This window comes from Myxocyprinus asiaticus, chromosome 17 (assembly GCF_019703515.2).
Source record: "Myxocyprinus asiaticus isolate MX2 ecotype Aquarium Trade chromosome 17, UBuf_Myxa_2, whole genome shotgun sequence".
In the NCBI taxonomy this organism is placed as follows: domain Eukaryota; kingdom Metazoa; phylum Chordata; class Actinopteri; order Cypriniformes; family Catostomidae; genus Myxocyprinus; species Myxocyprinus asiaticus.
In genome coordinates this window covers 26,012,484-26,028,793 of record NC_059360.1, presented here as the reverse complement: position 1 = coordinate 26,028,793, position 16,310 = coordinate 26,012,484, and the positions used below count along the sequence as shown (strand labels likewise).

Sequence of the window (16,310 nt, the reverse complement as noted above, 5' to 3'; positions counted from 1 at the left end):
ATGGTGACATAGCGCGTGGCAACCATGCTCAACTCATCATGCGCCACACTGAGAATGAACCACATTATTGCAACCACAAGGAGGTTACCCCATGTGACTCTGCCCTCCCTTGCAACCGGGCCAATTTGGTTGCTTAGGAGACCTGGCTGGAGTCACTCAGCACGCCCTGGGATTTGAACTAGTGAACTCCAGGGGTGGTAGCTAGCGTCTTTTACCACTGAGCTATGCAGGCCCCCCAGTCATACACATCTTAGATGGCATGAGGGTGAGTAAATGATGAGAGAATTTTCATTTTTGGGTGAACTATCCCTTTAAGATGGTGCCACACTAGCAGACTCCAAACAACTCGATTTTGGCCAAGGGTGTCACACTTGTAAAAGTGTTGTTTATTGTTAGACAGGTCATTGACGATGACAAATGATTATTGCCAAGATTTACAATTTTTAATAAAGATTGTGTTTCTGTTAAGACAGATATAGGTTAAACAAACCCTTTGCTATATAGATGGCACATCGATATGTTATTTGGATGGGTTGTTTCAATGTTTTACTATGCCTGATAAGTCTAAGGCAACAGAAGAGTGTGTGGGCATGTCAGTTTGATCAACAGCTGGTCAAGTTGTAAAAACACCTTGTCCTTTATTGAGAGGAAAGTAATAAATTATAAACAAATGTACAAGCATTTTAATGCTCCCTTCCACCTCTGTTGTCATTATGTGAGGCAGTAAAGCATGCATATGGAAGGGTACACATAAAATGTGTTCGATAAGTACATTGAAAGTATAATTTAAGAAAAATAATATATATGGTCAAACTGCTTATCCTCATCTCTCACTCCGACATACGTAACATGACATGAAAGAAAAAGTGTTTGTGAATGTAGTACAGTGCTTGTATATTGTTTGGTACCTCTGGGAAGGACCATATTGTTTTATTTTATAACCCAGATCTACTTATGTAATGGTGTGAATCAGCAAACATTGATCCATTGAGATAAATTTAAAAGGATAGTGATGCATCCAGAAGTCTAGTCATCTGTACTGCCGACAGAATGCGTGGGAGGGTGCTGTTTCACTGTGAATCTTCTTCATAGCTGTTTTTTTGTCACCCTCCCCATATTGTGCACTACCTTGCATAACTGGAATAGAATTTTCAAGTCCTTAAATGAATATAAAGGCCTTTTGTTACAGTGACCCCTCCGCAGGCAACAAAGACTTGCCAACCCCCCCCCACCCACCGACACACACACACACACACAAGGAACATGATGGAAAAGGACTACAAATCACAAAACAATTACATTGTCCACAATATAGAGAGGTTGACATACAATACTGTGTGATAACATTCTAAAATAAGCTGTAAAATCCTTTTTATCATCAGACATACCAATACCATTAAAGCTGAAAACCGTGCAAATACAAGGCCGTCCCTTCTTTGCACATTTAGTTAAAACATACAAACAGCATTGTAGATCACATTTGTTCTAATAAGTATAGCAAAAAGCTAAATAATAAAACTGATGTTCTTTTAATTGTGTTTGCCCTTTCTTTCTCTCTCTTTTCTTTCCTCTGTCACTCAAGCAGTTGCTCTTTAATTGTAGTCTGTGAAGTCCCTGCAGATCCCTCGTACAATGGGCTGCTGGAACTGCGCGAGGCCAGTGAACTCACGGGTGAAAAACACGTGGCTCTCTTTGGGCTCGGACGCCATTGCCTTCAGATCTTCCATCGGAGCCCAAGCCACACCAACGGTAAACACTGTAATTCCTATGATGAAGCGAGATTAACATGGTCAGAATGGCATCAAAATAACTTCCACAATCTTCCTCTACTGGCTATTACTCAATAAAGCTGCACTGATTCACAGATTATTACGCACTGTAAAGTACTTCTATATCAGTTTTTTTTTTTAACGTTACAGGGAACCACCATTATTAAAAAAAATAGATTTTGTTTTTATAACACTGTATTAAAAATATTACAATATTACATAGGCTAATGCTTAACTTTACACTGTGTGGAATAACAATATTTTATTTGCAAAATTTGATTTTTTATGGTCAATGTCAGGAGCATAGATTTGTCTTACCTCCCCTCCATCCCCCCCGGAATCTACGCCCCTGGTCAATGTACTAAAGCCAAAAGAAATGATCATGTTTCTACCCACTATTAGAGTGCTTTAAGATGTATAAAACTGTAAGAAAAACAGTTTTCAATTAAATTAAAATCTATTTGTAGTCCTTAGAAAACAAAATGAAACAGTAATAATGTCAGATTTGGCAAATAGTTACTTTTTTTTTATTTGTATTTTTTATTTCTAGTGAATATACATTTTTATAGCTGTAGCCAGCTCTAAAATATTTAATTGGCTAGAAATTACTCTCTGTGCAATCTCTCATTTTTAATATATATATCTCTATAAAAAAAAATAAAAAAAACGTATCCAATATCCAATCACCACTCCTGAAAATAATCAAAAGTCATGGAAAAAGCATGGAAAAGTCATGGGAATTCCTTGGTTAGAAAGGAGTGGGAACCCTGGATTTAAGATTTTTCCATGTTTTATAAAATTCTGTATGTTTTATATATGTTCTCAAAGGCCCCTGGAGAACCTTCTGGACCCCTGATTGAAAACCCTGGTTCCCTTACGACTCATATGGGGAGTGTCCTTCTACACGACCTAGTTGAAACCTCTACAATAACTCCAATATTCTAATATTGGCTATGGTGTTTGAGCCCTGTCCTTTTAGGCGCAAAGCTGTCCGCTATAAAAGCAGGCGCACAAACACCATTCTTCAGAATTTTCTTCCTTCAAGACAGCGATTTATCTCTCATCTAGAAGCCCTCTACTACTTCACCGTCAACATACACGAGTCAGTGGGTGGGATCTTCACGGCAACAAGAATACTCTCCACTCCCCTGTAGTGTTCCAGCGAACATTTACTCCGCCTTGACACTTCACTGGTGAACGGGCCGCTTCAGCTTCCTGAATTCCCACAGTGCTTCAGCAGGAGTTTTGTATCCTTATAAGCTATTGTGTTATTGTGTACATGTATGTGTGTGCGTATATATATATATATATATATATATATATATATATATATATATATAACTAAAAGAGGCGCTTACATGTATGGCAAATCACCCTCTTTCTGAGGGACAGTTCAGCCTGATGCACCCTCCCAACTGCCTCTTCTGTGACACCCGAGGGATCACAAGAGGAGGTACGGCGGGGAATTTGAGGTGGACCTCGTGCTGGCACACGCCCCAAGTAAGCAAGTAAGCATTTCCCCAATGTGCCTCCATTCTGTCATCAACAAAGTCTGAGTCTAATTGGTGCTTTTCACACAGCAAAGACCCAGTGAACTGCCCCATACCTGAAATTAGTACATTTCTTAAGAGCGATCAGACACAGGGCTCACTCCGCCTATGCTCAAAGTTTATGTAGCGATTACATTTGCGTATCACACACCTGAAACCAGAATCTCTATAGGACAACATGATTTAATAATAATTCCAAGGGGGCAGGGCAACTAAATTCCCCTTGCCCGGCTACAGCCCCGACCTGGGACCTAACTTGGTTCTGAAAGTGCTTGTGGGGCCTCCCTTCAAGCCTCTGGCCTATGTTGAATTGCGTGTGCTTTCTCTTAAGAACGCATCACTGCTGGCTTTGGCCTCAGTAATATGGATCGGTGATTTGCAAGCATTATCAGTTAACAATTCATGTCTGGAGTTTGGTCTGGGCCTTTCAAAACCACTGTCAAACCCAGCTATGTGCCTAAGGTTAGAACCACACCCTTCTAGCGCAGGTGGTTCACCTTTAAGACCTTTTCCCTCCTCCATTTAATTTGGATGAGGAACAGTCCTTGCATTTGTTATGCCCTTTGCGAGCGCTACACACATACGTTGAGTACACACGCTAGTTCAGACTGTCTGACCAATTCTTTGTGTGCTATGGAGGATGAACAAAAGGAATGTCCATCTCCAAGCAAAGACTTTCTTACTGTATCATTGATATGGTCACCCTGGCTTACGAGTTGCAGGGTGCGAATTGCCCAATTGGTGTTAAAGTACACTCAACTAGAGGCGTGGCCTATTCATGGGCATGGACGAACAGAGTGTCCTTACAAGTCATATGTTTTGCAGCAGGATGATTTTCTCAAAACACATTCACAAGGTTTTACAACCTAGACATAATGTCTCTCTCAAAACAAGTCCTCTCTGTCTAAAGCGCTTACTATTTTATTGGCCAAATATATACTTATGCCTCTCTTTTTAAATACGGGCTCCCTGTTACTTTATACAACCGCCTGCATGCGGACCATTGTGCTCCCAAAGTTACAGGCACTGTAAATAAACTTCCTTTCTGACTGGGTTCATGAAGGGGTTAATCCATACTGTATAACCATAGTTCATATATATATTCTGAGTGTTCCCCTCCTGGCTGACCATGAGGGTCATTCACTTGCAGCATACTCATGTCGGTCGCCGTCCCGTGAGACTGCGGCATCATGTTTCCTCTCTGGGAAGGTTATGTCGTGTAGTGCAGCGTGATGGGATTCTGTTCCCCGTATGTGTTAGCAGAACGCAATGTCAAGTGTACTGAGTCGTAAGGGAACATCTCGGTTACATACGTAACCTCAATTCCCTGAGACGAAGGGAACGAGACATTGCGAATGCTGGCCACACTACAAGACTCAGAGTTCTTTGAGGTACGAGCGATGTACTCTTTGTCCCTCAGTCAGAAAATTCTAAGGAATGGTGTTTGCGTGCCTGCTTTTATAGTGGACAGCTTCACGCCTAAAAGGGCAGGGCTAAAACACAATAGCCAATATTAGAATATTGGCATTATTGTAGAGAGGTTTCAACTAGGTCATGTAGAAGGACACTCCCCATATGCGTTAGCAGAAGGCAATGTCTTGTTCCCTTCGTCTCAAGGAACCGAGGTTACATACATAACCAAGACGTTCTAGATGTATCTAAGGAAGTGCTTGTGTAAAAAACATACCCTCTCTCTGGGCGGCCATAGCCGGTCCTCTTACATCATCGTAAGATTGTCCATCAGTGACGATAATGAGGAAATTCTTGCCAGAGCCTGTGTGGGGTTTAAAGAGACTCCGCACAGCAAAGTTGATGGCGTCTCCAGTGGCTGTGCCTCCGCTCATGTATGGGATGTTCTCCAGGGCCCTCAGAGCATCATCTTTCTTTGTGTGGTCATCGAAATTGAATTCCATCCTTTGGTCGTAGGTGAACTGGATTGCACCAATGTGAGATCCAATGTCGGAGATGTCGAAGCTGCGTGCAATGGAGACGAGAAGGTCCAGCACTAGCCTGAAGTTTCCGTCACCTACACTGCTGGAGCCATCGATCAGGAAGCCCAGGTTCACAGAGTTATAGCAGGTCTTGCTGCAGAGCATTTGATCGATGGAGCAAAGCTTATGAGCAAGTGGCTTCACAAACTTGTTGGTTCCAAACCAATTGGGCATGGTGAAGGTGAAGAACTCATTGTCCTTGCACACTGCCTGTCAGATACATATAAAGTATAATGTAAGCAAACTGTGGTTTTTCCATTGAACATAGTTTCCTAAGCACTAAACTGGTGTTTTTCCATATGTGAAACAACTCACCTTTCTCATGAAGTCTTGATCGCTCACCATGCTCATCTCCTCAGGTGCAGGTTTGGCCACAGACACAAAGAACACATTAATTCCAGACTCTCTGGCCAAAACTGCCGCTTCCTCCACGTTATCAGAGGGCCACCCATCGACAAACACCACAATGACCCGTGGGTAACCTCTCCGTACACCAAAATCCGGATTGAAGAAGTTCCTCACAGTGTGTAGTATGGCCTTACCTGTGCAAAAGCCAATAACTCAAGCCTGCCTAGCTCTGCTCATTGAAGCAAGGACATGTATTATGTCAGAAAGTTTAAAGGAATGTTTCAAGTTCAGCTTTATTGACATTATCTGTGGTGCACTGCAAAAATTATTTTCTTTAACAGTATTTTATTTTTGTCTTGTTTCCAGGTAAAAATATCTAAACATTTTTAAACAAGATAAATATAAAATCCCTTAGAAGACAGGTTGGAAATTTGTTTCTAAAATAGTTTTGTGTGCCCTCACAATAGTTTGCGCTCCCTCGCAATAAGTTTTACGTGCCCTCACGATAAATTTACCATGGTTTTACGATAGTAACCATATTTAAACTTGATATTCATAGTAATACCATAGTAATAATAAAGGAAAATGAAAACTATGGTAATACAAATCATAATTTTGTGGTTATTATGATTTTACTACAATATTTTACTACAACATTTACTACAATTATATACAATTACCATGGTTAATCTATACAGTACAACCATGGTTACTACTGTATATGGATACAGTATACTGTATTAAAACCATTGTTTCGGTCCAAAAAAAAAACAAAAACATGGTTGCTTAACTTTTCATAGTTACTACAATATTACTATAGAAAACATCTCCGGTTACTCATGTAACCTCGGTTCCCTGAGATGAAGGGAACGAGACATTGCATTTGAACGCTATGGGGAATTCCTTTTCCATAACCTAGTTGAAGCCATTGTATCATAACGGCAATCTTATGATTGGCAATGGTGTTTGAGCCCCGCCCTTTTAGGCGTGCATTTCAAGAGGGCAGTGGGCTCTCTGAGGAGGCAAATAGGTCGACTTCCGCTTTGCGGAATATTTCCCAAATCCTCAGAACCGTCTGAGGACGAAGTCTCCATTCCCCCGCCATCGGTCCCTGGCACGACAGCATGTCCGTTCCGCAGTTCAGACGGCCCGGAACATACAGTATGTCGCATGCGGGGAGAGGGATGGAGGCTCATCATTGGTAGCGATTGAGTGCCGCCCTGGCTATTTATGTACTCTACCACTGACATATTGTCAGAACGTGATGATTCACCATGTCGGAATGGAAAACTTCCACTGCTAAGAAGACGGCTAGCATTTCTAAGCAGTTGATGTGCCACGCCCTGTTTCGCACCTGTCCAAGTGCTGAAAACCGGGCATCCATCGCACAGTGCGCCCCAACCCGTGTTGGAAGCATCCATGGTCACCACTTTTCGTCTGAAAACCTGACTCCGAAGACGGCAGTGCGACAGAGAGAGACAGCTGTCCGTAACTCTCTCTCTGTCGCACTGCCGTCTCCAGTCGGTCTTATCCCTCTCGGGCTTAATCATCCTAATTCGGGGTCGGTTGTGCGGTATCACGACCCGGCCCCGCCCTCCGCCCTGCCACATTCCTCCCTTATTCTCTCAGGCCGGGGAGCCCCCGGCATGACGTACATCCACCACCCCTTCCCAGGGGGGAGGTGTGCCCTTCCGGCCCTGTCTGCTGGCAGGTCATCCCTGTCTTCCTGGATCTAAGGAGGGGACAAGGAGAGGGAAACAATAATAACAACAAAAAAAAAAACATGGTACAAACACTGTAACAGTGATAATACCAAAAAAAAAAAAAAAAGACAAGAATATTTAAAAAGAGAGGGAAAGGCAAACACGGAGCGGCAGAAGGAGAGAGAGAGGAGATAGAGAGAAAAAAAATTTACTCGCTGGTTCTCCGATACGCCTTAGCCTGGTCCTCGGCCACTCCTCCACCCTCTTACCGTTTTTTTTAACACACTGAGAAATGCTCAGTAACACGCGCCACACGACGCATAATGCGCGAGTGGGCGCGGATACCGAGCACAGATATAGCAGCCGCTTATTTGATGGGAGCTTCTCACTCAGAGCGCGTAACGCATCGTGCACAGCGCTAATAGTGTAAAGTCACGTGCGTACTGCACTGGCAAAGACGCTGTGTCTGGTTTCGAAGGCTGCGTGCTAGGTAGGATGCGTCCTTTGAAGGCTGCAGTATACCGAGCATCCTCTTTTAAACAAATCTCGTTTAAACGACGAAACAGCCTTCGTAGGACAAACGGAAACGGAACGTAACATGGTTGCTATGACAGCACGCCACTCTTTAACAAGCGGGAGCGCTTCGAGTGAGAAGGGAACAATGTCCCTTTAGAAGGGAATGTATGAGGTAAATTTTAAGAGAGTTATAATGATGTAGAGAGAAAAGAAAATAGATTTTACAGGTGTAGTTTTAGTCTAATACTTTATTTTAATTATATTTTAATATAATTATACATATTATATACTTTGCACCCATCTACTGAGGTACTTCAACTTGGGAAATAATATTCCTTGCGTTTGAACATCATATTTACGGGCAAATTGGTGTTACTTTCAAAGAATTGTGGGTTGTGAGAGCATCCTCCGAATTCCCGTGAAAGAATGTCGCATTCGAAGTGTCCTACTCGCTTTTCTGAAACGAGACAGCCTCGCTGATGTATGCGGCCGAGATATGCGACCTCCGGAGGACACAGGCTTCCAAATGAGACACAGACACTGCGTGGGAAGATCGAGGGGCTCGTGGGGCTTGCGCTGGCGCGAGATCCTCCTCGGGTTCTTCCATCTCTACCTCGCGGCCCCGCCGTGCTTCCTCATGTGGCATCTCGAGACTTAACACAGAGGAATTGGTCGGGAGGGCGCGGGAGGTGGAATCATCCTTCAGAACGAGGGCGACTCATGTCCTCACATGGGCAGTCCGTCCCCATGAGAGCTGCTTCGGCGTGGGTGCGGCCCTGGGACCGGTTGCACCAGCTGTGCGTAAGTTAAAACTTAGCCTAGTTGTGGCGTAAATGGGCACTAAGCCACAGTTTACGCTCTACTAAATATTTGAGCGTTGCACCATTAAACTTAGGTAGGATGTAACCCTACGTATAAACTAAATATTTACGGAAGACTCCGACCAGGAGTAACTGATGGAATAAAAAAGCAGACTGATATATAATGACATCAATGAGCTTGTGTTTTGGTTGACATGCTTCAGTCCTTTCGACATATATAATGGTGTTGGCATTTATACTCGTTTACATTTGAGAGAGAGAGAGAGAGAGAGAGAGAGAGAGAGAGAGAGAGAGAGAGAGAGAGAGAGAGAGAGAGAACTTACTTTTAAGCAGCTCTTCAGCATGAAACCGATCTAACGGTGCCGTTTTCAGTTTGCGTCGCCCGGTGTCAAGTTTCAACACATTCAAAATATATATAGGATATTAAAATGAATAAATGTCTATTTTACCAGCCTGTTGTATTAGTATTTAATTATCACCCCTTATTTATTTTAGATACAGTTCCTATATATTGTTATTTACACAGGGCAAATATACTATTTATTAAATCTACTTTTATTACGTATCATATTTTAATGGGGATATAATTTATTACAGCTGACAGTTACGTGAGCAAACAAGGTTTGAACATCAACCGTAGCGAGATAAACTGAAATGCACAGCTTTTTAACACTTCTGTGTACAAATTTGAAGGCTGTTTATTAGATCAATACAGGTATACGTCATATTATGCGACTAGTACAGAGACGGAGAGCTTACGACCTACTAGATAAGTCTTGCCTTAAGAGCAGGTGGTGCAACCAAATTAAGCACTGACTTAGTTACAAAATAACTAGTAGTTACTAAGCCCTTAGTGTGAACTTTACGTCCCAACTTACGTGAGACCTTACGCACAGCTGGTGCAACCCTACCCAGAACACTAGAGGGTGCGGGTGAATCTTTCGGTGAAGGCGCTGAGAGTCAGGCGAAGAACGTCTTGATGCGTCTGCAAGGAGTCCTGTCCGCTGATGGTGTCCGTCGACGGCGAAGAGAGGGCTGATCCAGACGCGTAGTCAAGACGAGACGATGTCAGTCTTGAAGGAAGAAAATACTGAAGAAAAAGTTTGAGCGTATATAGGGCAAATGCGCGAAACTAAATGCAAGGGAACGCAAAAATATTTTAGAAAAAAAGAAAAAAGAAAATCCTGGTCTGTCCTCTAAGGGGCTCCGTAGATAAATGTACTTGATAATCAAAATTATTTAAGACTCTTTCTGTAATTACTTTTCACTCCATATGCAATTTGTTTTTCTTGTTTTAAACGTAAACCCAAACAATATTTACATAGGTTTATGCTTAATTGCACAATTTTGCTTCTCAAGTAAATTTGTCTTGTTTTAAAGATGTTTAAATATTTTTGCTGAACAACGTCAAAAATACTAATTAAGGAAAAAAAGAAGTTTTTTTTTCAGTGCATGCTGTAAATAAAAATAATTTTGACTCTCCCCTCAGTTTGTAAAAATACAGAAAAAAAATTACTATGGAAATCAATGGGGCAAGGCACTCCAAAGGGTTTAAAAACAGAAATGTGAAGCTCATATTTTTGATAAAGCACTTACATTAATTATTTCGGTAACATTTTACAATAAGGTTACATTTGTTAACATTTGTTAGCAACATTAATTAACATGAACTAACAATAAGCAATACTTTTATGTTAATGTCAATATATAGTAATACATTTTTAAAATCAAAAGTTGCATATGTTAACATTAGTTAATGCACTATGAACTAACAATGAACATTTGTATTTTTATTAACTAACATAAAGAAAGATTACTAAATACTGTAAAAACATTTTTGTTTATTGTTAGTTCATGATACCTAATGCATTAACTAATAGAATTGTTTAGCCGTGTCATCAATTTGTAGGCAAACTCGGAAGTCTAATCTGCCATGGGTTCCCACTGGCTTTTCCTATGGGTTTTTATAATGGGGTTTTTAGACTTATGAGTAAAATAATTCCTGTGGTAAACATTTCTGGACGATACGTGGACATTTGGTTCTTCAACATAAATTACACACAGTCATACATCAAACATGAATTCTGAAGCCGTATTGAATTATATACTTTTTTTTTTTAAACGCACAGCGGCTTCAAAATTCATGTTTGATGTATGGCTGTGTGTAATTTATGTTGTAGAACAAAACGTCCACATATCATCAAGTAATGTTTACCACAGACCTTATTTTACTCATAAATTCAAAAACTCCATTATAAAAACCCATAGGAAAATCCCATAGGAACCCATGGCGAATTCTCTTCCGGGTTTGTGGACTACAAGCTGACCGGCTCTATTTTAACGAATGGAACCTTATTGTAAAGTGTTACCATTCTTTCTTACAATGTTATTTGAGCTGAAAATCATCCTTGGGACTATTGTTCTAGGCAAGTGAACTTCTAGGCATGTACTGAAATTCCTGTTTGCTCCATGTAAACAATACTGTTAGTTACATCATGTCCCTTTCTGCACGTATGAGTGAAAGTTACTGGCTATACGTGGTCAGGTTGAAATAATGGATATGACTTTGTATATCATGGCTAAATCATCCTGTTAAAACATATAATGTGTAAGTCTTGTGGCTAACACACTACTACTATGAAAACAGTGTGTAATTTAATGTGTATTCAGGTGCAATGCCTTGTCCCATTGACATTAATATTAATGTGATTTTGTATTGTTATTAAAAACTAAGGGTATTGTATCAGGAACATTCCATTTAGGGTGGCAAGATTGTATTAAGATGATCCAAGATTAGTTATTTCACTTAATAATTAATATGAAATGAGTATTGAAGGTTGCATTAAAGACCTGTATTTGTATTGCCCCCAATGTACGTAATCTCCTTGATGGCAAAAGTCACGTCTTTGGCTGTAGTATAATTAGACAAGTAAAATTCGGTTCGAGGTGTCTCACTGGAAAGAAAACATAAAGTATTATGTTGTTGACAAACCAAATACACTAGATATAATAAAGAACCTAGATGTGTACAGTTCACCTGATTTGCACCACTCCAACATGAGGTCCTGGTGTTCCCACCTTCAGCATCATTGCAAGCTTACTGACAAAGTTCTTCTGCAAGTTGTACCGCCGCTGTCCAATGTTGTAACTGCTATCTATCAGCAATGCCATATCCACGGGGCAGTCTGGAACAAGGTAACATTTACACAGCACCTATTTAATCATGATCATATTAAGCCATGTATTTCCTCATTGGAACATACATGGGCTCTAGTCATACAGACCTCTGTTTGCTGTTGTTGGAGGAGGTTTCTTCACAGTTTTTTTGACTGGTTTCTTGGCTGCAAAGGAGAAGTGGGGATACTCAGTATAGGCTACATATTCAGTATTCAGTATGGGTAAATCAACTCCTGTTATCTGAACTCCTTGTTACCTGTTACAGATGCAGCTGTGGCAGAACTACTGGTTTGGCTGGACACTTCCAAAGGCAAGCTAATTGTTCCTGAGACAAACAAACGTATCACTTAAAGGAATATTCCGGATTCAGTCAACAGAATTTGTGGTATAATATTGATTATCACAAAAATTAATTTTGACTCGTTCCTCCTTTTAATAAAAAAAAAAAAAAAAAAAAAAAAAAGGAAATATTTGGGTTCTAGTGAGGCACTTACAATGGAAGTCAATGGGGCCAATCTGTAAACATTAAAATACTCATTATTTCAAAAGTATAGCCACAAGATATAAACAATATGCGTGTTAACATGATATTAGTGTGATAAAATCACTTACTAACCTTTTCTGTGTTAAGACCAATTTTACAACTTTTTTGTCATGACAATGTCAACAATCCCTAAAACCCTAAAATGAGTGTAAAAATATGATTTAATCAACTTTGCAGCTCAAATAATACATGAGTTTTAACAGAAGAATTAATGTTAGTGCTTTTATAAAATTATAAGCTTCACATTTCTGTCTTTAAACCCTCCAAAATAAATAAATTGTCCCATTCACTTCCATTGTAAGTGCCTCAATGTAACCTCGATATTTGCTTTTTTTTAAAGAAAAGGAGGGACGAGTCTAAATTATTTTTTGTTGTAATCAACATTATGCCGCAAATGCTGTCGACTGAGCTTAACTTGTATTGAACCTGGAATATTCCTTAAACCCACCTTTATCAACAGTCTGAATGGAATCTCATGCACTTCTATATTCTATTTTATTTTACATTTTATTTGATTTATTACTAGTAGCTCTGAAAATAAAATGACTAAAGTTATGACATATAATTACTGAGATTAATAAGACATATAAAAGTGTATTTGTTTAATCCACATTAGATATTTTATAAATGTATGTTAAAGATAATTTCTGTTCCATGAAAAGTGTGGGATGTATAATTTGTCAGAACAACTGCTAGCACATTATGTTAACACCTAACACATAAAAAACAATATTGTATGTTCATGCACTTTTATATTATCTTATTTGTACTTATAAGTAATATTAATAACAATAAGTATAATTGTGATATACAGTAAATATTAGTTATATTTCTCTAATATTTCATTACATTAATAGTGATATCATGATTTCAACATATATTATGTTATATTATATTATATTATATTATATTTTTGACATGATAATTATCCAAATTTCTGACTATGAGTTCAATGAACAGTCCACAAATTGGATTTTACTTGAAATCAAAACAAACGCCAATAATGCGCAAACCATAAATGTCTCCACTCACTGGCCACAGTGAAAGATGAGCTCCATTGAGACAGGAACTGTGACTGGATGCCATGTGCGTAAGAGCTGAGGTAGTTTGTCCTGCCTTGAAGTCTGTGAACCTCCACAGGTCCACCTGATAGACTTATGATGCCTCTGGTTGATGACACAGAAAGACAGAAGGTAGCAACAGCCTTTTAAACACACCAAATCATTCATATACACCGTCTTGATGATGAAAAAACAAAATGTTTTGTGGGCAGTGAAGCAATGGAGAATGGAAATCAACCTTGGACTAGACCTGAATTCTAAAATAAGGATTTTATTTAGTTCAATCTCCTTTTCCTTTCTTTTGTTTGCTAATTTGTTTTCTTCTCTGTTCTAATTTATCATTCTTTTGCTTTCAGAGTTCCTTGCACAAGTCTAACAAACCCATAACTTTTATTTTTCATTATTTCTTAGAAGATTTTACCTGTGTATTGCCGCTCCACAGATGCTGGAAATAGAGGCATATACTCCTGAGCCGAACACAGACAGACTCCACAGAGTGCAGTTTGCTGGGCAGAGCACCAGCTGATGTGTGTCTGGTAGGTCAGCCGCCCGAGTTCCACAGCTAATTGGTGTTGGAACTAAGACATATAAACACTAGACCCTAAATATATCAATTATGTAAGCATGGATCCATATATAATAATTCATAAATCTTTGAGTCACATTTTTTTTATATTTTGAACTTAAAAGGTAACCTTATTCTAAAGGTATTTGAGGGTCTCTGAGCTACTGAAAAAAAAGTAAATATATGTCAGCATTTCTATTTTTTTATTTTTTATTTAATCTTTTAAAAAAAATACTTAAGATTATATTTATATATATATAGATATATCTTTTTTCTTTTAAATTAGCTCTGTAATATCACTCCATTGATTGTATTTATTATGAAAACAGTTAAAAATAAGGAAGTTACTGACCATTTATTTCAGATCCAAAAGTGCAGCAGCTCAGAGACAGAATACCTGCGAAAAGTCAATTTTGTGAATAAAAAAATATATATATATTTTTTAAAACAATGACTTTGAACAAACTCATAAATGTACCGCCTACCTAATATATGAAGTACAGGCAACCTTATCGACATGGTTAAAGATGGTTAAAGAATATCTGCAGAAACACAAGTGGAAAATGCAATGCAACAGTGAATAAACTCACCCCATTTTGTATTAAAAGTATTCTTTAAGGAGTAAAGTTTTTCAAAAAAATATACTTTTTTATTCTTTATTTATCTAAATGTGTAATATTTATTTTGCAGGAAAAAGTGAAATCAGATATGGTACAGGAAAAAAAAATGTAATCTCCCCAGACACATCCATCAATAACAGCTCCTTTGGAATTGCATACTTAAGTTAATCCACTCACAGAACGAGTGAGTAGAGACAGACAGACTGGAGCAGAAAAAAGATGTGCATCTGGAAATATAAAATTATCACTATTAAAACGCACTAAACAGCCAAATATCATCAAACCAATTAAGATTAATCCATCTTACAGATAATGTGTAGGAAGATGTTTCCTCAGCCTTGAAAGCTTTATAGAAAAAAATAAAGTAATTCCTTTATGGATGATATTCCAGAGGTGTCTGAATATTGAGGAAAGAGCCAGTCCTTTAAATAATGTCCCCGAAAACCCCAATGATTCTTCAGTGACATCACAAGAGGCGGGCCTTACATCCAAACCACCTGAAAAGGACATTGTTTTAAATTCTCCCTCTTTTCAGCCATTTAAATGTAATAAGTACTGCAGTTTGTTCAATAGCATTGTTATATGCTTACATAACACATTTAGCTTTGTTTAATCAGTAGTGTTGAGAAAGAAAATGATAGCTACAAAGAGTAGAATAATACAAAAGTAAATGAATGGCACTGTGCACACATAGCATGAATAGGCCCTGACTGCATATGACTGGGTGTTCAAAACTTTGCCTTGAGGCTGTTTTGAGGAGTAAACCTTGATACAGTGCTAAAAATAGAATTTAAACTTACAACCACACCTCTTTCTTCTCCTAGGAACTTTTATGTAATCTTCTTACATCAGTTGTGATCTACTATGGATCATAGGACAATCTTTGGAAACATTTCCAGGTGTAAACCCAGCAGTAAACAGGAATATGATAGGATAATGTTGACTGTGGCATCTCCCAACTCATTGGCGTTTATGGATTGAGTGCTGTAGAAGTTTGTATGGGTGTGTGGTGTGCGACAAGGTGCTTATTCAGAGCGACAGATAAAAAATGTCTCGGGGAATGTTACTTGATCCATCTGTTATGGCCTTCTTTGAACAACTGCTCATTGTAACTACTGGGAACTCTCCCAGTGTCTCAATTAATGTTTCACAGGACACAACATCTAAAGCAATCTGAGGCTAAAGCAATCTTTCACAAGGAAATTCTTGAGAAGGTCATCAATGCTTCAGAGTGCAAATTTAATTAAAGCTTGGTTAGATGAACACAACCATTAATGTGTCAGTTCAAGAGGTTTTAGAAGCTAACTAATGTTGTGCCAACTGGAATAGAAAAGGGTGGCACCTCAGATTGTGGACAGAAGTCAACAAATACACAATCAGGTTACAGTATATTGGTCCCTTATCAACTATTTCTAAGTAATAAATCTTATGTTGTACAAAATAAAGGGACATATTGAAGTTTATCCCCCAAATAAAGAATATTTTACATTAAAATTAATAAGTATTTTCATTGCATTATAAATATGTTATAATACTTTATAATAATGTAATAACTATACTTATAACATTATTAATGAAATAACATTGACTACAACATTAACAAACATTTTTATATAATGCTTTAAAGTGTTCTGTTAAAGGGAAA

The 16,310-nt window shown here is 38.7% G+C and overlaps 1 protein-coding gene across 1 annotated transcript; it reads right to left on the bottom strand.

Annotated features, from left to right (window-relative positions):
• Positions 1 to 613: 613 nt before the first annotated feature.
• On the bottom strand, positions 614 to 15,076 carry LOC127455417 (cochlin-like). Its single transcript, XM_051723292.1, has 12 exons — positions 14,973 to 15,076; positions 14,531 to 14,587; positions 14,398 to 14,442; positions 13,902 to 14,058; positions 13,452 to 13,585; positions 12,132 to 12,200; positions 11,983 to 12,039; positions 11,736 to 11,883; positions 11,549 to 11,652; positions 5,626 to 5,852; positions 5,007 to 5,520; positions 614 to 1,765 (listed from the first exon to the last, which is right to left on the bottom strand). Exons 2-12 carry the CDS (start codon positions 14,562 to 14,564, stop codon positions 1,593 to 1,595), a joined length of 1,662 nt encoding a protein of 553 aa, XP_051579252.1. The 5' UTR covers positions 14,565 to 14,587; positions 14,973 to 15,076; the 3' UTR covers positions 614 to 1,592.
• Positions 15,077 to 16,310: the final 1,234 nt, after the last annotated feature.